Source organism: Apus apus, chromosome 28, assembly GCF_020740795.1.
Source record: "Apus apus isolate bApuApu2 chromosome 28, bApuApu2.pri.cur, whole genome shotgun sequence".
Taxonomy (NCBI): Eukaryota; Metazoa; Chordata; class Aves; order Apodiformes; family Apodidae; genus Apus; species Apus apus.
The window spans coordinates 173,991-196,401 of NC_067309.1; the positions used below are offsets into that span (position 1 = coordinate 173,991).

Genomic DNA, 22,411 nt, shown 5'->3' on the forward strand with positions numbered 1-22,411 from the left:
ATCACTTCTCAATGGGGCAGGCAGGGTCTGGGAGGTCTGCAGCTCTCTGGGGCCTCCTGGGTAGGTGTCCACTGGAACAGGGGTGCCACTGAGTCTTATGCCTTTTGCAGCTCCTAATCCCTGTGAAGCCAATGGGGGCAAAGGGCCGTGTTCCCACCTCTGCCTCATCAACTACAACCGCACGTTGTCCTGTGCCTGCCCCCACCTTATGAAGCTGGACAAGGACAACATGACCTGCTATGGTAGGGGTCTGCCTTGGGGTGGGAGCTTCAGGACTAGCTCTGCAGACCAGGCTGAGATCCCATGACTGCCCCTTTTGTGCTTCTCTATAGAGTTTAAGAAGTTCCTGCTGTACGCACGGCAGATGGAGATCCGGGGTGTGGACATCGACAACCCCTACTACAACTATATCATCTCCTTCACGGTGCCTGACATCGACAATGTCACAGTGGTGGACTACGACGCCCTGGAGCAGCGCATTTACTGGTCTGATGTCCGCACCCAGACCATCAAGAGAGCCTTCATCAATGGCACCGGTGTGGAGACTGTTGTCTCTGCAGGTGGGTGTGGAGGAGCGTCTCCACACATGGCAGCTCCTGTCAGGTCCCAGAGCCTGGCAGAGCCACCTGCTCTCCAAAGGCTTTGGCTCCATGAAATTGGCCCTTCCTCTTCATCTGAGCATCATCCCAGTCCTGTTCTCACACCTAATGAATCTCCCTTCTCCATTCCCTTTCAGACTTGCCCAATGCTCATGGCCTCTCTGTGGATTGGGTTTCCAGAAACCTGTTCTGGACCAGCTATGACACCAACAAGAAGCAGATCAATGTGGCCCGGCTGGATGGCTCCTTCAAGAATGCAGTGATCCAGGGGCTGGACAAGCCTCACTGCCTGGTGGTTCACCCCCTCCAGGGGTAAGTGTCCAGCAGGATGTGGTGCTGGTGGGCTGGGAGCCAGGCCAGGAGCATCGAAGGAGGAGCAGGTGTGCAGGCACACGTGTGTGCGCGTGACAGCACGCGTGTGGTGGGGGAGGGAACAGGTTGCTCTCTCTGTGTCAGTGTGTGTAGGAGGTCTGAGAGGAGCCAGGGCTCAGGGGTGTGTGTCTGCAGCACATGCAGAGCAGCAGCTGTTTTGTGCATACGCATGTGTGTATGGAGGAGAACAGGCTGCAGATGAGTGAGCATCTGTGCGTGTGTGCCAGTCTGGGTGGGCTGCACGAGTGCTTGCAAACTCCAAACCCCCTCCCACGTCCTGGCACTGGAGCCAAGGGGGCGGTTGGGCTGCCCTAGCTGTGCAGCAGAGAAGGGCAAGAGGAGGCTGGAGAACAGGCTGGGGTGTCAGGGGCTGGCGGAGCCTGGGTGGGCAGCAGAGCTGTGTGTGGGTCATCCCTGTGGGGCTCTGCCTTGCTCAATGTCCCTGTACCACTGCAGGAAGCTCTACTGGACAGACGGGGACAACATCAGCGTGGCCAACATGGACGGGAGCAACCGCACCCTCCTCTTCACCAACCAGAAAGGGCCTGTTGGTATGGACCGCCAGTGCCCCCGGGTATCACCCACCCTGTGGTGCCTTTGCTGGCCCTAAAAGCCTCAAGCCCCCACCAGACTGGAAGCTGCTTTGTACTCTGACCTTGTGTGCCCATCTCTCCATCACCCCATCCACTCTGCTGGTCCCATCCCACCTCCCCTATAGTGATGATCCCTTTGTGCCACCTGGACACTGACAGTCTCTTGCTTTCTAGGCCTGGCCATTGACTACCCAGAGAGCAAGCTGTACTGGATCAGCTCTGGCAATGGCACCATCAACAGATGCAATCTGGATGGCAGCAACCTGGAGGTGATCAATTCCATGAAGGGTCAGCTGAGCAAGGCGACTGCCCTGGCCATCATGGGTGAGAGCCAGCAGGGTGATGGGCGCAGCTTGTGAAGCCCTTTCCTGTTTTCCTGGCCCTGCCCAAACACAGACTGCTTGCTGCCACTTCTAGCACCTGTGGAAGGGATGCTTCTCCACCAAAGGCTGAGCTCAGACCCCTTTTTCTAGGCCACACCATGTAAATCTCTGTGGTGCCACCACTCTTTGCTGCTGGGGTGGGAGGGCAATGGGAAAAACTTGTGCATGTTCCTGCCTTCTCCTCCAGGCAACAAGCTGTGGTGGGCTGACCAGGCCTCTGAGAGGATGGGCACCTGCAACAAAAAGGATGGGACAGAGGTGACAGTGCTGCGCAACAGCACGACGCTGGTGATGCACATGAAGGTGTACGATGAAGGCATCCAGCAAGGTGAGAGCCTGATCCCGGAGCGAAGACCCTGCAGGGCTGGGCAGCATCTCCTCGGCTCCACCAGGTGGCCAGTGCCTGCGCTGGAGTCTGGCCCACAGTGGCCGGCTGGCCCTGTCCCTTCTTGCTGGCCCAAGCCTGACCCTTGCCCTTGTGCCAGGTCCCTGCTGGCTGGTGCAGCCCAGGGGCTGTGCTCTGGCCCCCTGCTGCCCCTCACCCCCTTCTCTCTGTGGCAGCTGGAACCAACCCCTGCAGCCTAAACAATGGCGACTGCTCTCAGCTCTGCCTGCCCACCTCTGAGACCTCCCGGTCCTGCATGTGCACTGCAGGCTACAGCCTGAAGAGTGGGCAGCAGTCCTGTGAAGGTGAGCGTGCCTGACCCCATCCCCACTCCCCAGCTCCCCCCTCAGAGCAGCCCCCTCTGGCCAGCCGTGTGCTGCAGCTCTGCCGGGGCCGTGTGGCTGAGCAAGCGTGGGCTGTCCTGCAAGGGTGGGTAGCGATGAGCACGGGGCACTGTCCCAGCAGCGATGGCTCTGGGCTCAGTGGGAGGAGGAGAGCAGCACAGCACAGTGCAAGCCCTCAAAGGAGTGGTGAAACCCTCGCTGCTTACAGTGGGTTTGGGTCACTGACTTGCTGCAGTCACCAGGAGTGATGCTGGGCAGCTGGCACAGCGTTTGCTCCGCAGATCCCCAGTCCCTGCACAGTTTGCCATCATCTTCCTTGGGAGGGAAGAGCCCTCCCCTCTCCCTGGTCACTGCCAGAGCCTCTCAAAGGCTGTTTGTGTGCAAAATGTTCTTGGTGTTTTTGGAGAGGGCTGGCAAAGCTGCTGCACCATCTGAGTCAGGGCAGGGACTGAATAACAAGTGCTGCCCTGACCCAGATGCAGCTCAGAGCCTTTGCCAGCACTCAGGGGCACAGGCGGCTCTGAAAAGAGGCCTCGCTCATGCTTTCCCTGTGCCCTGGTGTGAGTCAGGACTCCTTGAACAGGCTACTCTGGAGCTTGCATCCTCCAGGGAGGTCTGGGCAGGACACACTGGAACACAGCCCCTTTGCAGAGCCAAGCAGAGGGCTTTGTGGCTGTTCCCTGGGTTCCTGCCCCAACCATCAGAAACGTCATCCCTGACAATGTCCATGCTTGTTGTTAGAGTGGGTTGTTCCCTGCCATCATTCCACAAGGTTTGCCATTCCTTGTCCTGCACAGTGTGGCATCGAAAGCCATCTCATCCTGATCCCGGAGTTTTCTCTTTATGTTCATCCCAGTTAGTCCACTCTCACATGGGGGACTCAAGTGAAACAGGGCCATCCCCCCCTCCGTGAGAAACCACAGTGGTGCAAAACCTTTGAAGTATCCCATGCACATGCTGCCCATGCAGACGTGTCACCCCTGACTGCACTGCTGTGGGCAGCATCAGGCAGTTGTCTGGCAGGAGCTGCCTTCCTTACCACCTCCCCAGCTGCCTGTGGAGCTGCTGCTGCCAGCTCACATCTCATATGTGTCACCCTCAGGGTCAGCCAGGATGTGGGCGTGGGGGCTGCCAGTGGGGAGATGCTCTGGGCAGCTGCACAGCCTGTGAGCAGGTCCAGCCAGCACGGTTCAACCCTGTCCTGCCTGTCCCTCTGCTTTCCTGGGATCATCTGCCTGGGCTAGGGACCCATGGTTCTCCTGTTGAGTCCTCCCACCAGTCCTGCCAGGCTTTGCTCCTCCATGGATCTGCTGTCACAATTTTTCATGAGTTGTAGCTGTCTGTGGAAGGGACAGCATGTCGTTTATGGGATGCATCTGATTGTCCCCACATGTGTTGTAGGCGTTGGCTCCTTCCTCCTGTATTCGGTCCATGAGGGGATCCGTGGCATTCCCCTGGACCCCAATGACAAGTCGGATGCTCTTGTGCCTGTGTCGGGGACCTCCCTGGCCGTGGGGATCGACTTCCATGCAGGTGAGGCAGGGGTTAGGAGCAGGATAACAGGGCTGGAGAGATCAGGGGGACACAGAGGCAGTCACTGACACCTGCTCTCTGGCCTGGCCCCTCTCAGAGAACGACACCATTTATTGGGTGGACATGGGTCTGAGCACCATTAGCCGGGCCAAACGGGATCAGACGTGGCGGGAGGATGTGGTTACCAATGGCATTGGCCGCGTGGAGGGCATCGCTGTGGACTGGATTGCTGGTGAGATGGGCTCCGGAGCAGGGAGGAGTGAGTGGGCAGGCCCTGGCGGGGCTCACGTTCATTGTCCCCTCTCTGCAGGAAACATCTACTGGACAGACCAGGGCTTTGATGTTATTGAGGTGGCCAGGCTGAATGGGTCCTTCCGCTACGTGGTCATCTCACAGGGGCTGGACAAGCCACGGGCCATCACAGTCCATCCAGAGAAGGGGTAAGACACTGCACAGAGCCATCCAGAGGGGCCCTCAGCTGAGGGTGGGCAATACCCCAGACCCCTGGCAGAGCTGTGCAGTTTGCCCACAGGGGAGAGGACTCGTAGGTCTCTTGCCACACCAAGGGACACGCTCCTGGTGTCCAAACCACCCTTTCACTGATGGGCTGAGTTTCCTGGGAGCTCTCCATGACTTTGTGGGTTCCAACTGTCAGAAAATCCAAGTTGGAGCCTTCTGGCTCCAGCTTTAGCAGAGTCACAGGGAGAGGAGAATTGTTTGGGTCTAGGGAGGAATGGAGACCAGCACCTATGTGCCTGGCACAAGGGCTGATTCCTGTGCTGATCCAGCTGCAGTGCAGTGCTCCTTTGCAGTGAGGTCTGCAAGCATGTGGTGGCTGGGCAACTTGACAAATCACCAGGGCCTGGAATGAGGCCCTGGTATGCAGGGATGAGGAGGAGGTGCTTATCCTCTGCTCCAATGGCCAGAAGGCCCAAGGATGCTGCTTCTGGCCAGTCCCATGGTCACGTCCCTGCTGTCCCCTGCAGGTATCTGTTCTGGACAGAGTGGGGGCAGTACCCCCGCATTGAACGGTCACGCCTAGATGGGACTGAGCGGGTGGTGCTGGTGAACGTCAGCATCAGTTGGCCCAACGGGATATCTGTTGACTATGAGGTAAGGTCGTGGGCTGGGAGGTTGGTGCTGCCCTGTGGCCTGGCAGGGAATGTGCTGGTCCCAAGGGTCCCTGCAGTCACCCTGTTAATGGGATATCTGGAGACACAGTTGCCCTTCGCAGGGCCCTGCAGTCTCCTCTCCAGTGCAGAGAGGGTTGTCCAGGGTTGTCTTCTGGACCCTGGGACCTTCTGCCAGACATTGGGAGGTGCGGAGGGTGCTTTAGTGCCCTGCTGGTGAGCTGCTCTGTGGCTGACTGGGATGTTTTCTCACCTCCTCAGGATGGGAAGCTTTACTGGTGTGATGCACGGACAGATAAGATTGAACGCATCGACCTGGAGACGGGTGAAAACAGAGAAGTTGTTTTGTCCAGCAACAACATGGACATGTTCTCAGTGTCCGTCTTTGAGGAGTACATTTACTGGAGTGATAGGTACAGTGCCCAAGGGGTCTGGGAATGCCCTGGGCACTGGCTGTGTGGGAGGGTGGGGGGAGCTGGCGGGTGCTGTGGGAGTGGTGGTGGAGCTGAGTTCCACCACAGGGTGCTGCTGGGGTGGGCCCTGCATCGGGTGCTCAGTGACTCTGTCCTTTCTTAGGACTCATGCAAATGGCTCCATCAAAAGAGGGAACAAGGACAATGCCACCGAGTCAGTGTCCCTGCGCACAGGGATTGGCGTGCAGCTCAAGGACATCAAAGTCTTCAACCGGGCAAGGCAGAAGGGTGGGTTCGGGAGCAGGACGTCAGCCCCTTGAGTAGTGCTGCTGAGCGCCAGTGGCTGCCTGGGCTGAGCTCCCATGGCAGGCAGATGCAGGGAGGGGGAAGGAAACAAATAGGCTACTGTGTCCTCACCAAAGAACTGTGTTGTGCTGTGGGCTGAGCCCATTTCTTCACCGGCTTCCTTTGGGAGTGGGGAGAGCTGAAAAGCGGCCGAGCAGGAGCATCCTTCTACACAGAGCCTACCCAGTCCCTTGAACAGTCTCCCCTTTCCTCTCCAGGCACCAACATCTGTGCCCAGAGCAACGGGGGCTGCCAGCAGCTCTGCTTGTTCCGGGGCAACGGGCAGAGGACTTGTGCCTGTGCCCATGGCATGCTGTCTGAGGATGGAGTGAGCTGCCGTGACTACGATGGCTACCTGCTGTATTCGGAGCGCACCATCCTCAAGAGCATCCACCTCTCGGACGAGAACAACCTCAACGCTCCCATCAAGCCCTTCGAGGACGCAGAGCACATGAAGAACGTCATTGCCCTGGCCTTTGACTACCGCTACGGCTCCAAGGGCAGCAACCGCATATTCTACAGCGACATCCACTTTGGCAACATCCAACAGATCAATGATGACGGCACAGGGCGCAAGACCATTGTGGAGAGTGAGTGCCACAGGGCTCTCTCTGCATGCCTCTGCTCTCAGACTGCTCTTTTCTGTTCTCCCCTGCCGCCTCTTCCTGAACTTCCTTCTTCCTCGCCCAAGGGTTTTGTTTCCTTTTCTCAGTTAACATTTTTTTGTGTTTTTGAGAGGTGTTTTGAGTGGCTGCTGCTAAGGGTTCAGCTGTTAGCTTTCTGCCAGAGTCTCTGGAAGAGGCAGCAGCCTGTGGTAGAGGATGCAAGTGTCAGGAGCAGTCTGCAGAGCTTATTCTGGCAAGGAGAGCGTATCACGAGGCTCAATCGTGCACGTGGGTATGCACTGCTCTAGGAACAAGGCACTGCAGCAAACTTGGGATCTGCTCTGTTTGCATTTGACTTTCAAGACAGACCCGCTGAGCCTGAGTAAACCTTGCCGTGCCTGTCTTCACCTCCAGCCCTCGGTTTGCACTTAGTTGATTTTATTGGCTTCTACAGCAGTTGAAAAGACCATGTCCATTGCTCTGCGTCACCAGGGAGCACCTCCAGCAAGGGTTATAGATGTGCTTGCTAATGAGCATGTTTACAGTTGGCACTTGGGGTAGCTGTTATCACTGAGATGAGGAGAGCAGGGCCCATCACTCACAGCCCATTCATTAAACCTTTTGCTGATTGTTAATGAGGTTGGAAGGATGGGTGTACAGTTCAATTTCCTGGCCTAGGAGCTGGAGGGAAGGTCTCCTTGGTTAGCCATGAGTCTTCTTCTGGCCACTTTATGCCTCCCTTGCAAGCCAGTGCTGCAGGGACAGAGGGACCCAGAGTATGGCCTGACCAGCGCAGGGGAGATGGTCAGATAACAAGCTTGAAAGCCAAGTTCAAGTCCTCATTTCATCCTAGGTGAACATAACTCAGCCTTTCTGCAAGGAAGTGTCATTACCTGGCTGGTATCAGAGGTCTGCCCAGGAGGCCTCTGAAGTCCCCTGGGGTCTCAGCTCCCCCATTAGCACAGATTCCAGCCCAGCTCTGCTTAGTCCCCTCTGGTGCTGCCACATTGGTGCAGTGTAAGCAAGATCCACAGCCTCTGGGGATTTTTTGGGGGTGTAATTCAAAGCAGTAACTTCAGGCTGCTGAGGTAGCCATGTCCAGGTGTCACAGTCAGCACTGGCTGTGTGGAGTGAGCTGAGCATGGGGTGGATGTGAACCTACCTGTCCTCCTGTTCTGCAGATGTGGGCTCAGTGGAGGGGCTGGCTTACCACCGCGGCTGGGACACGCTGTACTGGACAAGCTACACCACCTCCACCATCACCCGTCACACTGTGGACCAGAGCCGCCTGGGGGCTTTCGAGAGGGAGACTGTGATCACCATGTCAGGGGATGATCACCCCCGGGCCTTTGTGCTGGATGAGTGCCAGAAGTGAGTGGCCATCAGTGGTCCAGCCAGCCCACCCAGGGGTCCACTTGGTCCCTGGGCCAGCATCCAGGCAGACACAGCTCCACTGGGGAGGAAGCACTCGTTCCCAGCACATAGAGTATTGGGGCATTGGGGCCTATGGGGAAAGGCCCTGTGTCCTCCCCATGTCCTTCAGCACCCCAAAGGAAAGACAGAAACCCCATCCCAACGCTCCTCTGGTACCACGGGGTACCACGTTTCTCAGCTGGCTGCAGTGGCCTCACTCAGTCCCCTCCCACCCCTTGTTATGTAGGGACAATGTCCCCTCCATCCCAAAGTCCCTGGAAGCCCCACAGCAGTAGAGAGATGGGCTAAACCAACATATATATTGCACAGAGCTGGGGCTGCAAAGGCATCACTTGTCTCTCCTCTTATAGCCTGATGTTCTGGACCAACTGGAATGAGCAACACCCCAGCATCATGCGTGCCACCCTCTCTGGTGCCAACGTCCTCATCATCATTGACCAGGACATCCGGACACCCAATGGGCTGGCCATTGACCACAAGGCTGAAAAAATCTACTTCTCTGATGCCTCGTTGGACAAAATTGAACGCTGTGAATATGATGGTTCCCACCGCCACGTAAGTCCAGACCTGGCCTCAGTGGCAGAGATGGGGGAGGAGAGTAGCAAGTATTGGAGGAAAGTAGAGCTGTTCCTGGGGCACGGGGGGTTTGGGCCTTTCCCTGGGCAGACACATGGGACAGGCTGCATCTGGGGTAGTGCTGGGAGCTGCATCCCACAGCTGGGTTCCCTCCTGCTCATGGTTTGCCCGTGTCCGGCAGGTGATCTTGAAATCAGAGCCTGTGCACCCCTTTGGCCTGGCTGTCTACGGCGATTACATCTTCTGGACAGACTGGGTGCGCAGAGCTGTGCAACGAGCCAACAAGTATGTGGGCACTGACATGAAGCTTCTGCGTGTTGACATCCCCCAGCAGCCCATGGGCATCATTGCTGTGGCCAACGACACTGACAGCTGTAAGGATGCCCTGTGCCCCACCCGTCAATCACAGTCTTGCCACATGGGCCCTGGCTCCCCTGCCTCTGCCAGACTGTAGACTGTCCCTGGTGTGATTGCTCTCCATCTTTCCTAGGTGAGCTGTCCCCGTGCAGGGTGAACAATGGTGGCTGCCAGGATCTCTGTCTGCTCACACCCAAAGGACATGTCAACTGCTCCTGCCGTGGCGAGCGAGTCCTGCAGGAGGATTTCACCTGCAAAGGTGGAGGGGAGGTGGAAGTGGGAGCTGGTGGGGATGGGAAGGGGAGGAAGTCTCAGCCTGGCAGAGCTGACATTCCTTGCACCCTGCCTAGCCCTGAATTCTACCTGCAACGTGCATGATGAGTTTGAGTGTGGGAACGGTGACTGCATTGACTTCAGCCGGACCTGTGACGGCGTGGTCCACTGCAAGGACAAGTCAGATGAGAAGCAGTCCTACTGCAGTAAGGTTCCTCCTCTTGCTGCTTTGCTCAAACACACACATGCATCCACTCGCATGCCCAGGCACTCTGCTTGAGTTGTTGGCTCTGCTTGGCAAAGGGAGCTGGTGCTCTTGGGTGTCTTTTTGTGTCCCTCAAGTGCTCACAGTCTCTCTTAGTCCCATCCATGCCAGGCTTTAAGGGCTCTAGATCTTTTCCAGTTTTGTGGGGAGGCTGGAGAGTGAGACCCCTTGAGCTGACTGCACCTTTTGTCTAACAGCAACCCTTGCTCCTCAGCTGGGAGGGGTCTGCGGGGCCAACCTTAACCTTGCAATGTTGCCAGTACATCACAAGAGAGCCTGGTTCCTAATCCTGCCTGTGTAGTTTCTGCCTCTGCCAAAGGGTCCCCGATGAGCTAGGACACCCAGGGATGCCTCGTGCTCACCTGCTCCTCCTCCTTGCAGGCAGCCGCAAGTGCAAGAGGGGTTACCTGCACTGCATGAATGGACGCTGCGTCGCCAGCCGCTACTGGTGCAATGGTGTGGATGACTGCGGGGACAACTCGGATGAAGTGCCGTGTAACAGTAAGCAGAGTGGCTGGCTCCCAGCCAGCCCTCACCAGGGCTCAGTCAGCTGTCTGGAACGGGGACAGGGGCTTCGGGAGGGTTACTTTCAGCTTGACAGGAGCAGAACAGAGCCAGGGCTTAGCGGAGAGTGAAGGTCTACATCCTGCTCATGCTGCTTGTGCCACAGGCGCTTCGTACAGCTTGCTCCCTGGCAGCTGGGAGGAAGAACTGAGCATGGCCATGTAACACCTAGAGCCTCCTGAGATGGTTTGACACCTAGGAGGAACACATGGCCATATCAAGGGGCAGTGTTGCTGCTCCTCATGGTTCCTGGGATCCTGAGAAAAGAGCATCTGAGCATCTCCAAGGGCAGCTTCAGAGCTGCAGAAGCCTGTCTGCTGGGTTCAAAACTGATAGAGAAGGTCAGGAGCTTCCCTGAGCCTGCCCAGGCCTGCCAGTGACAGGCCAGCTTGGGGGAAAAACCTTGGCTGCCAGGGAGGGTATGTAAGCCAGAGAGGAGCCAGGTCTTGGCTGGGAGGGGACCAGAGCTGGCAGTGTGGGATCAGGTCACCCATCACTGTGCTGGGCAGTGGGTATACATGCGTGGATGCATGTGGGCAGTGTGAGTGGGGTCTGTGGGGTGGCTTTACACACTGTGTCCCTCAGCCCAGCCTCATCCACTGTGGGGGCTTCCCCCTTGCAGAAACCAGCTGTGCTGCTACCGAGTTCCGCTGCCGAGATGGGAGCTGCATTGGGAATTCGAGCCGCTGTAACCAGTTCATTGATTGTGAGGATGCTTCCGACGAAATGAACTGCAGTGAGTACCCCAGCTGCCGTCCTGTTCACTGCTGCCTCCCTTACCCTGCCCTGCTGTTGCTCTGGCAATGCTCCTGCCCTCTGTGCCTGTGGACAGGTGCCTGGGTCCCTGCACCTCATTTCAGTTGCTGGGGCTTGTGCTGAATCAGGGAGGGAGAAGGGCCCTGGCTCCCATCCCATCAACAGAGGCCAGGCCAGGTTAGCCTGCTGGCTGGAAGCAGTCTCAGCCCATCACTGCAGCTCCACCTCCACCGTTCTTGGCACTTCACCACACAAGAGCCCATCAGAAGTGCTTAACATGGTCCCAGCAGCTTGGGCACACATGGGGCCGAGTCAGCTCCGTGCTGCTCTGGGGAGGAAGGAGGGCTGTCAGCAGCGGGACAGGAGCTTACACTGCCTGGGGGTCTGGACTGAAGGGCTGTGCCACTGGTGAGCAGCACCTGTCACCCAGGCTTCTGGTGGGGTTCCTTGCAGCTGCCACCGACTGCAGCAGCTATTTCAAGCTGGGGGTGAAGGGCACCACGTTCCAGAAGTGTGAACACACCTCACTGTGCTACGCTCCAAGCTGGGTGTGCGACGGGGCCAACGACTGTGGAGACTATTCAGATGAACGTAACTGCCCAGGTGAGAGCAAGGAGAGGGGAGGGGACTCAGGCTTAGGAGAGCAGGAGTGTCGCACTGACCCTTTGGCAGATGGCTCCCCTTTGGGTCTGTTTGGACAGTGGATACTTTGTTTTCACACCAGGACCATCATCATTTGCCTGCACAGCTCCTTTATGGAGAGTGGTTCTGGGTGCTGATTGATGTAGGATCACAGAGGGCTTTTAGGGAGGAATCCTTCAGAGTTGGGCAGTTCTGGGTTGGGAGGGGACAGGACATGTCCATCTCACCACCCTTTCTGATATTTCCTTCACAAACCAGGTGGGAGAAAACCCAAGTGTCCAGCCAATTACTTCGCCTGTCCAAGTGGGAGGTGCATCCCCATGACTTGGACCTGCGACAAAGAGGACGACTGCGAGAATGGGGAAGACGAGACTCACTGCAGTGAGCGGCAGGGTGGGGAGAGCAAGGGACTCGGGGGTGATGGCACGGGTTGGCGAGTGCAAGTGTGCTGGAGGAGAGGCAGGACCCCCTCCTCTCTCTGACATCCCTTTGCCAAGAATCACACTCCAGATTATTTTTCCTCTAGTCTTATTCCACAAGCTTGGGCTTTTAATGGTGACCAATGCAGAAGTCCTTGTGCCTTTGTTTGCTCACCACATGCGCAAGTGTCCTTGATAATTTTGAGGTTGGCCAGTTACAGTTCATTTGATATAGCATTTTTTATTCTAACTTCCCATCAAAAAATCTCAAACAGTGCTCAGGAACTAGAGAACCTCTCCAGCTCCCGAGCAGGGAATCCCACACCAGTCCTATGGTCTGGTCCTGTCAACATGCCTCCATGGCACTCTCCAGCCCTGGAGCCCAGCTGACCCAGCCTCTGCTGCCATGTACTTCCCCTTGCATCACCCCAGGTCTGACCCCTCCTCTCCCCTCCTCCCCCAGACAAGTTCTGCTACCCCGTGCAGTTTGAGTGCAACAACCACCGCTGCATCTCCAAGCTCTGGGTCTGTGATGGGGCAGATGACTGTGGGGATGGCTCTGATGAGGACAGCCGCTGCCGTGAGTCTGCTCCAGCCCTGCTCTAACCTTTCTCTCTCTCTCTGCCTGCACTGCTGCTCCATCTCTGTGTATTCCTGCCTCTGCCCATCCCTTCTTCCACCCATGTTTTCCTGTGCTGTGGTCTTCACTGCTCTCCTGGGTTCTGTATCTTGGGGCCTCCCAAAACATGGGGGCATGCAGCCCAAGAGTGCTAGTTCTTCAGCAAGGGGGTGACTGGCCTCCATCCTTCTCCATTCCCCAGGGCTGACCACCTGCAGCACAGGATCCTTCCAGTGCCCAGGCACCTACGTGTGTGTGCCGGAGCGCTGGCTCTGTGACGGGGACAAGGACTGTGCAGACGGTGCTGATGAGACCCTCGCTGCTGGCTGCTGTGAGTCCCAGAGGGCTGGAAGCGTGGCGTAGCCAGGGGCTGGAGAGAAGCTGCCTGTAGTGAAGGAAGAGCTGCTGGGGCCTCCACTCCCTGGGGTCCCTGTAGCAGGCAGGATGTCTTAGCAGGCAGGATGTCTTGTCCTGGCCACTTCCCTGCCAGGTGTGCAAGAGGAAACTGCAGTGCTGTGCTCACAGCAGACCTGGACATAGGGATGTTTGGGTGCCTTTCTCTGGCTGAAGAGAGGAGGAGCAATAGCCAAAGGCACCATGTTGTCTGGGTGCTGCTCACAGCCACAGGATGAGGACACAGGCCTATGCTCAAGCTGGGGTGAAGGACTTGTAGTCCCTGCCCCACCTGGGCTGTGCCTCAGCTCCTGCCCCCAGCACCCAAAGATGAAGGGTGTGGGGCAGGCAGGAGAGCACAGGGTGTGGTGAGGGGCTGACAGTGTTGCCTCGTTGCAGTGTACAACAACACATGCGACGAGCGGGAGTTCATGTGTGGAAACCGCCAGTGCATCCCCAAGCACTTTGTCTGTGACCACGATGACGACTGCGGCGATGGCTCAGACGAGTCCCCGGAGTGTGGTGGGTGTCCATGGGATGGGAGAGAACAGTGGGAGCTGTGTCTCATGTAACACTGGCCCTGGCAGTCACACTGTGACTCCTGGGCATTGAGACAGGACCCTGGAGGGGTCTTTATTACCCAGAAGGGTTTTGACATGGGAGCAGGGTGAGGAGGAGCAGGGAGGTCTGGGCACCTGTGCCACAGCCCTGCACAGCCCAGCGACCACACTGCCCCCATGGTTCCTGGCCAACTCGGGGAGGTGGTCTGCATCACCTGAGTCCCCTGCCCTCCTGCAGAGTACCCCACCTGCGGCCCCCACGAGTTCCGCTGTGCCAACGGCCGCTGCCTCAGCAACAGGCAGTGGGAGTGCGACGGCGAGTTCGACTGCCACGACCACTCGGACGAAGCGCCCAAGAACCCACGCTGCAGCAGCCCAGGTACCTGTGGGGCCATGGTGGGGAGCAGGGCTGCCCACCTGCCCTGTAGTGACCGTGGCCATCTCCTCTCCACCTGCTGCAGAGAACAAGTGCAACGACTCCTTCTTCCTCTGCAAGAATGGGAAGTGCATCCCGGAGACGCTGCTCTGCGACAACAACAATGACTGCATGGATGGCTCTGATGAGCTCAACTGCTTCATCAACGAGTGTCTCAACAAGAAGCAGAGCGGCTGTTCCCAGGAATGTGAAGACCTCAAGATCGGATACAAGGTAGGGTTGGCTGGAGAGATGCTCTCTTGTTCTCTCCCTTATCTGCAGACACTCTTAGCATGAGGGTTGCTTCTGCTCTCTGCCAGCTGGGCAGGGGATGCATGCGTAGGCACTTTCAGCAGCCTTGTTTCTGCAAGCTATCTGTGCCTGAGCCCGCTTGTCCCATGGTGATGCCTGTCATGTCCCAGCGTGTGGGCCCTGGACATGTTTAACAGCTCCAGTTGCCTCCTGCAGTGTAGATGCCGTCCCGGATTCCGGCTGAAGGATGACGGGAAGACGTGCATTGACATTGACGAGTGCTCCACCACCTACCCTTGCAGCCAGAAGTGCATCAACACTCTGGGGAGCTTCAAGTGCCTGTGCATAGAGGGCTACAAGCTCAAACCTGACAACCCCACCAGCTGTAAAGCTGTCACAGGTGAGAGCTTTGGAGGCAGGGATGCTCTTCTGGTAACCCTGGAATGCTGCTAGTGTTTGAATTGGTCACAGCGCTCCAAAAGGCAAAGGAGCTGCACCTGACTCATGAAGGAAATCTGGGAAGTGGCAGGGCTGGGAGGGAATTGAGTCTGCAGGGGATCTGCCAATGTCACAGTAGTGTTTCCCTTACACATCTCGTGGTTTCCCTGTGCAGATGAAGAGCCCTTCCTCATCTTTGCCAACCGGTACTACCTGCGGAAACTCAACCTGGATGGCTCCAACTATACACTGCTCAAGCAGGTGCAGGGGGAGCTTGAAGCTGGAGGAGCACCAGCCTTATGTGGGGGTTTGGGCTGGAGGCTGGGGGTTGGAGAGTGGCCCTGCAGAGCAGGAGACCTGCTGGCCCTGGAGTTTGGGCTTTTGGCTTCCCAGATAGATGGTACATTCTGTATAACAGCAGCTCTCACCACTGAGGAGGTCCCTTGTAAACAATAGCTCTTGGGTAGCAGACCTTGATAAGGCAGAGTCTGCTCAACAGTTGTCTGTAGTGCTTTTAAGTTCCCTGCTGCAGGGACTGGAGTTGAGGCTGATGCTCACTGGTCTTTGTAAAGCCCCTGTCAACCTGTGCTAGCAGTTGACACTGTGATTTCAATGCTTCTCCCTTCCTCCCAGGGGCTGAACAATGCAGTGGCTCTGGATTTCGACTATCGGGAGCAGATGATCTACTGGACAGATGTGACCACGCAGGGCAGCATGATCCGGCGAATGCACATTAATGGGAGTAACGTTCAGGTGGGGCACTGAGGCAGCCCATCAGGCACCCCAAATCTGGGCAGCCAGTTCTTGCCCACTGCCTGTACAGAGAGGGGCCTGTGCTGGCACCAGGGCCACAAGCCCTGCTCTTGGGTCATCACTAGGCTCAGGGCATCAGCCCAGGCTGCTGTGGGAATGTTTGGTAGCACTATCACAATCAGAGGTGGGCTCCATGCTGCCCTAAGGCAGATGAGCAAGGAGGGTTGGGGAAAAAGAGTGAGTTAAGAGTACTGGGAAGGACTGTCTACAGGGGCAATGTGCTGGGGAAGGGGGATGTTGTCATCCCTCAGGGACCAGGGCAGGATCTAGTTCTCCCTTTCTAGCCCAAACATCTCCATTTTCTCCCAACAGGTTCTTCACCGCACTGGCCTCAGCAATCCTGATGGGCTGGCTGTTGACTGGGTAGGAGGAAACCTATACTGGTGTGACAAAGGTCGGGACACCATTGAGGTGTCGAAGCTCAATGGCGCCTACCGCACCGTGCTGGTGAACTCGGGCCTGCGGGAGCCCCGGGCGCTGGTGGTGGATGTGCAGAATGGGTGAGTGCCTGCAGGACCTGGACCTTCCCCTGCATGCAGGGAGGGGCTGGTGGCCCCTCTGCCATCGTGCCCTAGTCCTGGAGGCTGGGAGATGGGACAGGGCCTTCCCTGCCCTGCACCCACCTGCACCTTGGTTCATCCGTGGGACGAGCAGAGTGTGGCCACTGCTGTGGCTTGGGCCAGACTCAGCCTCCCTCTGCTCTTCTGTTTTATCCCCAGTTACCTATACTGGACAGACTGGGGGGACCACTCCCTGATCGGGAAGATTGGCATGGATGGCACCAACCGCAGCGTTATTGTTGACACCAAGATAACTTGGCCCAATGGCCTCACCCTCGACTACATCAACAGCCGGATCTATTGGGCCGATGCGCGGGAGGACTACATCGAGTTTGCCAGCCTGGATGGCTCCAACCGGCACACGGGTGAGGGCACCACGGCTCTGCCAGGCCTGTGTGGGGTGCAGGCTTTGGATTGGTTGTGGGAGCAGGATCCAGAGATGCTGGGTACAGTCCCCAGCACTGGCAGCTCCTGTGCCTCTGACCTGGAGAAAAGGCTGAGATGTCCCTGGAGAAAGTCTGGGCTGTCGGAGGGGTGGCATGGGGCATTCCCTGGCTGAGCTGCCTGCTCCCCCTTGCAGTGCTGAGCCAGGACATCCCACACATCTTCGCACTCACCCTCTTTGAGGATTTCATTTACTGGACTGACTGGGAGACCAAGTCCATCAACCGGGCTCACAAGACTACAGGAGACAACAAGACACTGCTGATCAGCACGCTGCATCGTCCCATGGACATCCACATCTACCACCCCTACCGGCAGCCTGACGGTGAGCCCTGGGCCAGAGGGCTGGAGTGAGTAGGCTGGGGCTGGGCACAATGTGCTAAGGGACACCAGGTTGGAAAGGTGCTGCATGGTGAGAAGGGTCTTGCGGCTGGGGGTTCAGTGCCACCCTAAAGTTCCTCCCCCTTGGTCTGACTCGTGGTTGTCTCCCTGCTCTCTGCAGTTCCCAACCATCCCTGCAAGACCAACAACGCTGGCTGCAGCAACCTCTGCCTCCTCTCACCAGGTGGAGGGCACAAGTGTGCTTGTCCCACCAACTTCTACTTGGGCAGTGATGGCAAAACCTGTGTCTCCAACTGCACGGCCAGCCAGGTAACAGCCTGCTCGGCTCTGCCTGTGCCTGCCTTCTCGGACATGAGTGCTCATGTTTGTGTCCCCTCCTGGCTGGTTTCACCAGGCCCCAGCTCCTCACTGTGCATCGGGGTGCTGGTGGGCACTCACCAGGCATGGGCAACACCCCGCTCCTGTGGCACTTCCCAACACATACAGATTGCAGTCGTTTGGGGAGCCAGAGACCCTCCAGCTCTGGAATGAGCTCCTGCCTGTCCCCCTCCAGCCCCAGAGGTTTTGTGGGATTGGCTCAGGTTTAAGGATTTGCTCCAGATCAGGACACAGACTGTCCTGAGGTGTCTGGGAAGGGACAGCATTGAGATCAGTGCCCTTGGCAGAGTTCCTCTGGGATGAAGCCTTCTGGGGTCCCCCATCCCCATTTTGATCTGCCCTCACAAGGTCATCTCTCTGTCGTAGTTTGTATGCAAGAATGACAAGTGCATCCCTTTCTGGTGGAAATGCGACACTGAGGATGACTGCGGAGACCGTTCGGATGAGCCAGAGGATTGCCGTGAGTGCTGAGTGGGGTCAGCATGGTGTCCCAGCACCTTGGCCATGCTGCCCAGCTCCTGCCAGCCCTACAGCAGCTCTGCTGTCCAGTGCAGCCTGGTGCTGCTTGTGCAGCTGGTCCCCCAAAGCCCTGCTGCTGCTCCTCCAGCTTCAGGACAGCACTGCTAGTCCCTGCTCCTCCTCCAGCAGAGGAGAGTTACCCCATTAGCAGGCCTTAGGGAGCAGTGAGATAACACACCATGCCTACAGCCCCATGGAGGGCAACAACCAGCTGCTGTTCTTGGAGCAGAGCTGCCCCTTTTCTGCACCAGAGTCCAGGTTCAGGTGCTGGTTGCTTAGTCCCTGCTGAGGACCCCAGGGAGGAAAGAGGGAGGTTAAGGTTTGCCCTGAAAATGGTCCCCAGAGCAAACTTCTTACCCTGTCTTACCCCACAGCTGAGTTCAAATGCAGACCGGGGCAGTTCCAGTGCTCCACTGGGATCTGCACCAATCCAGCCTTCATCTGTGATGGAGACAATGACTGCCAGGACAACTCGGATGAAGCCAACTGTGGTACTTTCTCCATTTGTGCCATTTCACTTCATCATTGCAGTAGAGCAGAGATGTAGCATGTCAGCTTTTGACCGTCTTGCCCCCTTCCCAGATATCCACGTCTGTCTGCCCAGCCAGTTCAAATGCACCAACACCAACCGCTGCATCCCCGGCATTTTCCGCTGCAATGGTCAGGACAACTGCGGTGATGGCGAGGATGAGAAGGACTGCCGTAAGTGGGGAGCTGTTAAGCATGTTACTAACAGGGAGTGTGCATGGTAAAGAGGGTGAGGAGTTCAGTGCTGCATCAGACCCACGTCTTTGGGTATTGGCTTCTCTGCAGGCTGGCTTCTGGGTGGTCCTGCCCCTGTGCATGGAGTTTTCTCCTTACCTCTGGTCTGTGCAGAGCCTCTGTCCACTGTCATCCTGCTGACCCTAGAGGCACTTGTTTCCTAGTGGAAACAAAGTCCTTAAATCCCTCATAATGACAAGTTCAATATTTGCTGTGGATTTGCACTCAGCCTATTGCACAGCTGAGGGATCTTGTGGCTTCTGCCCTGTCTCCCTGCAGCTGGTCAAGTCTCTTGGGGCCACCACAGGGCTCCACTCCCCTCTCCTCTTGCGCACCTGGTCACCAAGCATGGCCAGACACTTATTGTGATGCCCAGAGCATCTGCATGCCTCTCTGCTCTGTGGGGCAGTTTTTGTGGGGTAGTGGCCACCAGAACCCTGCCTGCCCCAATGCCTCTCCTGATTCTGCTTCTTTCTCCTGCAGCGGAGGTGACTTGTGCCCCCAACCAGTTCCAATGTGCGATCACCAAGCGCTGCATCCCCCGTGTCTGGGTGTGCGACCGGGACAATGACTGTGTGGATGGCTCAGATGAACCTGCCAACTGCAGTAAGAAGCCTGTGCAGAGGGGGGGTGGGTCTGGCCACACTGAAACCAGGAGCTTCCATTTGTTTGTCTTCCCTGTGGGATGGCAAGTCCCTACTCAGTCCCTGCAGGTGCTGCAGTTGGCTCCAAGCTGCTGACATAGGGGCTGTGTTCATCAGCCCTGCAGAGAAATAAATGTGTGTGGCCAATGCTAACCCCACCTGCCCTCCTGTATCCATGTCATCTTGTTTCTTCCCATCAGCACAAATGACATGTGGTGTGGATGAGTTCCGGTGCAAGGACTCGGGCAGGTGCATCCCCGCGCGCTGGAAGTGCGACGGGGAGGATGATTGCGGGGACGGGTCTGACGAGCCCAAGGAGGAATGCGGTGAGCAAGGCTGGGTCGGAGGGAGGCCGGCAGAGAGCAGCACTGCCCACCTTGCTCTCTGGTGTGCCCATCCCTCCCCACGTGCAGGGACATTGCTGATGCCTTTTCCTGCCTCCTCCTCCCAGATGAACGCACCTGTGAGCCCTACCAGTTCCGCTGCAAGAACAACCGCTGCGTGCCAGGTCGCTGGCAGTGTGACTACGACAATGACTGTGGGGACAACTCGGATGAAGAGAGCTGCAGTATGTGCTGCCTTTGAGCCTTTGCTATCCTGGGTGCCGGCTGTGCTGGAGGGGGGAGTGGTCCAGGTCCCCCCAGTCCCTCTGCCTGCCTGTGGTCCCAGCTATGTAGGGAGCATCAGGCTGGCTGGGGCTAATGGCCGGGAAGTGCAGGGAGCCCCTGGACAGAAAGCACCTGACTCCAGGGGTCTGGTCAGCCTGGTCCCACAGCCAGGGCTTAGCTGCTGGCTGTCCTGAGGAAAGGCCCTCGGTGGGACAGGTAAAAGGGGGGAGGTGACCACAACACCCTCCCCAGCAGACAGCACATGGGCACTGCTTGCAGTGGAACTGCTTTACTTTAGACCCTTTCCCTGTGCTTCAGCCCCAGCCTGGCAGACAGCACCCTATGAAATGGTTTGGCCTGGGAAGTTGATGGGGACACACTAAGACTCTGGGATGGGGGCTGTGACACCACCTGAACCCAGGTCACAAACCTGGACCTGGACCAGTGCGTGGGAAGGCAGCTGGTCACTAGAAGCCATGGCAGACAATCAAATTGCTGCCCCTTAATGAGTTACCACTTGCTAATGGAGCTGTGCCAGCACTCGCCCTGCTCAGTTGCTGAGGATTGTGACTGTCTGGTGGATGAGACAGTTCTTGGGGCTCTGCTGTGGGCAGGAGCTGCTCTTATCCCTCCAGAGCTGCCCATGGGATAGCACCAGGGCCTGGGCAGCCAGCTGCAGTGGCCTGGGCAGAGCCAGACCCTCCTCCCAGTACCCACCCCAGGTCCCTCTGTCTCCCTGCAGCTCTCTAGGGTGCAACTTTTTTTTTCTTTTCTGTTGATTTCATGTCGTGTTTTTGAGTTTGTGCCATTTCACTTCATCTTACGTTTTTCTCCATTTTCACACTGTCGTTATGGGGCACTCAGAGGTAGGTTCCTGCCAAAATCTTTTAATGCCATGTACAGTCTCTCTAAAGTAAATGAAGACAATAAATTCTAGGTGAGGGCAGAAGGGTTGGGACTGGACAACCCAGGCAGATTTACTGAGCATCAGCACGAGCACCTCCCTCCTCTGGAGCCACAGTCGGGGAGCGTCTCACCCTGCTGCCTCCACTACCAGGGCCTGTGCATGGCTCGTACTTGGCTCCAAAATCTGTCCCTGCCTTGACCCTTCCTGCTCCAGCTGGGCACCCCCTGCCCCTCTTTTCCCTACAGTCCTGTCAGCTTCTGCACCGGGGCCGGAGGGACTGCCTGCCCTGACATTTCTGACACCAGGGGAGATGGGGAGGGGAGGGATCCCGAGAGCTGTCCTGGGTGGGCGGGCAGATGAGTTGGGCACCACTGACGTATTGAGCTGCAAGGGGGAGTCCATCCCCCTGCCCTGTGAGGGGTCATGGGTGTGCCAGCTCTGCCAGACCTGGCCAGGGCACCACTGCCTTCCCCCTGCCTGTAGCTGCTAGTGGGACAGCAGGAGCTGTGGAGCTGTGGAGCTAGTGCTGCCTTCAGTGGAGAATGCCTTGGGGACACGTGCAGCTGGGAAGCTGCTAGGAGCGACTCTGTTTGGCCATAATACCCTCAAAAACCCCAGTTCCCCACAGGGAGCTGGTAGCCCTGGATGGGAAGGGAGCTGGGAGGTGGTATCAGCCATGCCTCTCTGGTAGTTCCCCCGGCTCTGCTTGCACCCCACCCTGTCCCCAGTGCCACTGGACATGTGTCTGTGTCAGTCTGTGACCCCCAAGCTGTTGGTCAGGGACAGCTTCTGCCCTTGCAACCCTGGCTGCAGCCCATGCTCAGGGTGACACCCCATCTTCTCTGTCCCCAGCACCCCGCCCCTGCTCAGAGAGCGAGTTCTCATGTGCCAATGGCCGCTGCATCGCTGGCAGGTGGAAGTGCGATGGAGACCACGACTGTGCAGATGGCTCTGATGAGGTGAGGTACCAAGGGTTGGGGCTCCCTGCCAGCACCAACCCTGCACGTCCCAGTCTGCCGGTGATCCCGGTCCCTGCTGCCAAGGGAGGGCTGAGAGCCTGGTCCAGGAGCAGTCACAGGACAGGAGGCTGCCACAGTTGGGTCTGTCCCTCCTGACCACTGTCCTTTGCCCTTCCCTTGCAGAAAGACTGCACGCCGCGCTGTGAATTTGACCAGTTCCAGTGCAAGAACGGACACTGCATCCCCATGCGCTGGCGTTGTGACGCTGATGCAGACTGCATGGACGGCACTGATGAGGAGAACTGTGGCACTGGTGGTAATGTGGCTTCCCTCCAGGCTTGTCGCCTTCCCCCCGCATCCTCTTGTTTCCTGTGTCCCTGCTGTGCATAGGTCAGCAATGCTCTGCCCAGCCCTGGAGTGTGCACAGACACGTATCCGAGCCCTGGGGAGCCACCAGCTATGCTGGAAATTGGGAATTGTGGCCCACGCTGGTCTTCTAGCAGTCAGACAGCACTGGCTGATGTGTCTTCTCCTGCCTTATGCTGTTGCAGTTCGCACATGTCCTCTGGATGAGTTCCAGTGCAACAACACGCTGTGCAAACCCCTGGCCTGGAAGTGCGATGGGGAGGATGACTGCGGGGATAACTCGGATGAAAACCCTGAGGAGTGCTGTGAGTGACACCACGTTGGCCTTCCCGCTCATGGTCTGGCCCCTGCCTGGGCCATGTCTGCTGCAGGGCCAGCAGCCTGCCCAGGGCACCCGCATGCTGGGGAGGGGTGACAGTCCCGGTGCTTGGGCACTCCTGTGGG

General features: G+C 57.5%; 1 protein-coding gene across 5 annotated transcripts in view; it reads left to right on the forward strand.

Moving 5' to 3' along the window:
* The window catches only part of LRP1 (LDL receptor related protein 1), a 79,656-nt gene that overhangs the window by 49,467 nt on the left and 7,778 nt on the right, over positions 1-22,411 (forward strand). For 3 of the 5 annotated variants that reach the window (XM_051641545.1, XM_051641541.1, XM_051641543.1), the window contains 44 exons: positions 111-242; positions 333-560; positions 737-911; positions 1,428-1,522; positions 1,739-1,888; positions 2,135-2,275; positions 2,509-2,637; positions 4,078-4,209; positions 4,307-4,441; positions 4,520-4,649; positions 5,196-5,322; positions 5,601-5,752; positions 5,916-6,040; positions 6,316-6,687; positions 7,884-8,073; positions 8,487-8,691; positions 8,894-9,086; positions 9,203-9,328; positions 9,420-9,548; positions 9,989-10,108; positions 10,794-10,907; positions 11,381-11,530; positions 11,828-11,962; positions 12,452-12,568; positions 12,810-12,938; positions 13,400-13,522; positions 13,799-13,939; positions 14,022-14,209; positions 14,444-14,627; positions 14,841-14,926; positions 15,299-15,418; positions 15,791-15,978; positions 16,198-16,403; positions 16,619-16,807; positions 16,985-17,133; positions 17,569-17,662; positions 18,096-18,212; positions 18,304-18,423; positions 18,967-19,089; positions 19,328-19,453; positions 19,579-19,695; positions 21,495-21,601; positions 21,785-21,917; positions 22,153-22,272. In XM_051641545.1, the coding sequence (XP_051497505.1) occupies positions 111-242; positions 333-560; positions 737-911; positions 1,428-1,522; positions 1,739-1,888; positions 2,135-2,275; positions 2,509-2,637; positions 4,078-4,209; positions 4,307-4,441; positions 4,520-4,649; positions 5,196-5,322; positions 5,601-5,752; positions 5,916-6,040; positions 6,316-6,687; positions 7,884-8,073; positions 8,487-8,691; positions 8,894-9,086; positions 9,203-9,328; positions 9,420-9,548; positions 9,989-10,108; positions 10,794-10,907; positions 11,381-11,530; positions 11,828-11,962; positions 12,452-12,568; positions 12,810-12,938; positions 13,400-13,522; positions 13,799-13,939; positions 14,022-14,209; positions 14,444-14,627; positions 14,841-14,926; positions 15,299-15,418; positions 15,791-15,978; positions 16,198-16,403; positions 16,619-16,807; positions 16,985-17,133; positions 17,569-17,662; positions 18,096-18,212; positions 18,304-18,423; positions 18,967-19,089; positions 19,328-19,453; positions 19,579-19,695; positions 21,495-21,601; positions 21,785-21,917; positions 22,153-22,272 (6,462 nt within the window). The remainder of the gene's footprint in view (positions 1-110; positions 243-332; positions 561-736; positions 912-1,427; positions 1,523-1,738; positions 1,889-2,134; positions 2,276-2,508; positions 2,638-4,077; positions 4,210-4,306; positions 4,442-4,519; positions 4,650-5,195; positions 5,323-5,600; positions 5,753-5,915; positions 6,041-6,315; positions 6,688-7,883; positions 8,074-8,486; positions 8,692-8,893; positions 9,087-9,202; positions 9,329-9,419; positions 9,549-9,988; positions 10,109-10,793; positions 10,908-11,380; positions 11,531-11,827; positions 11,963-12,451; positions 12,569-12,809; positions 12,939-13,399; positions 13,523-13,798; positions 13,940-14,021; positions 14,210-14,443; positions 14,628-14,840; positions 14,927-15,298; positions 15,419-15,790; positions 15,979-16,197; positions 16,404-16,618; positions 16,808-16,984; positions 17,134-17,568; positions 17,663-18,095; positions 18,213-18,303; positions 18,424-18,966; positions 19,090-19,327; positions 19,454-19,578; positions 19,696-21,494; positions 21,602-21,784; positions 21,918-22,152; positions 22,273-22,411) is intronic. The other 2 variants (XM_051641542.1, XM_051641544.1) reach the window with 1 other exon arrangement.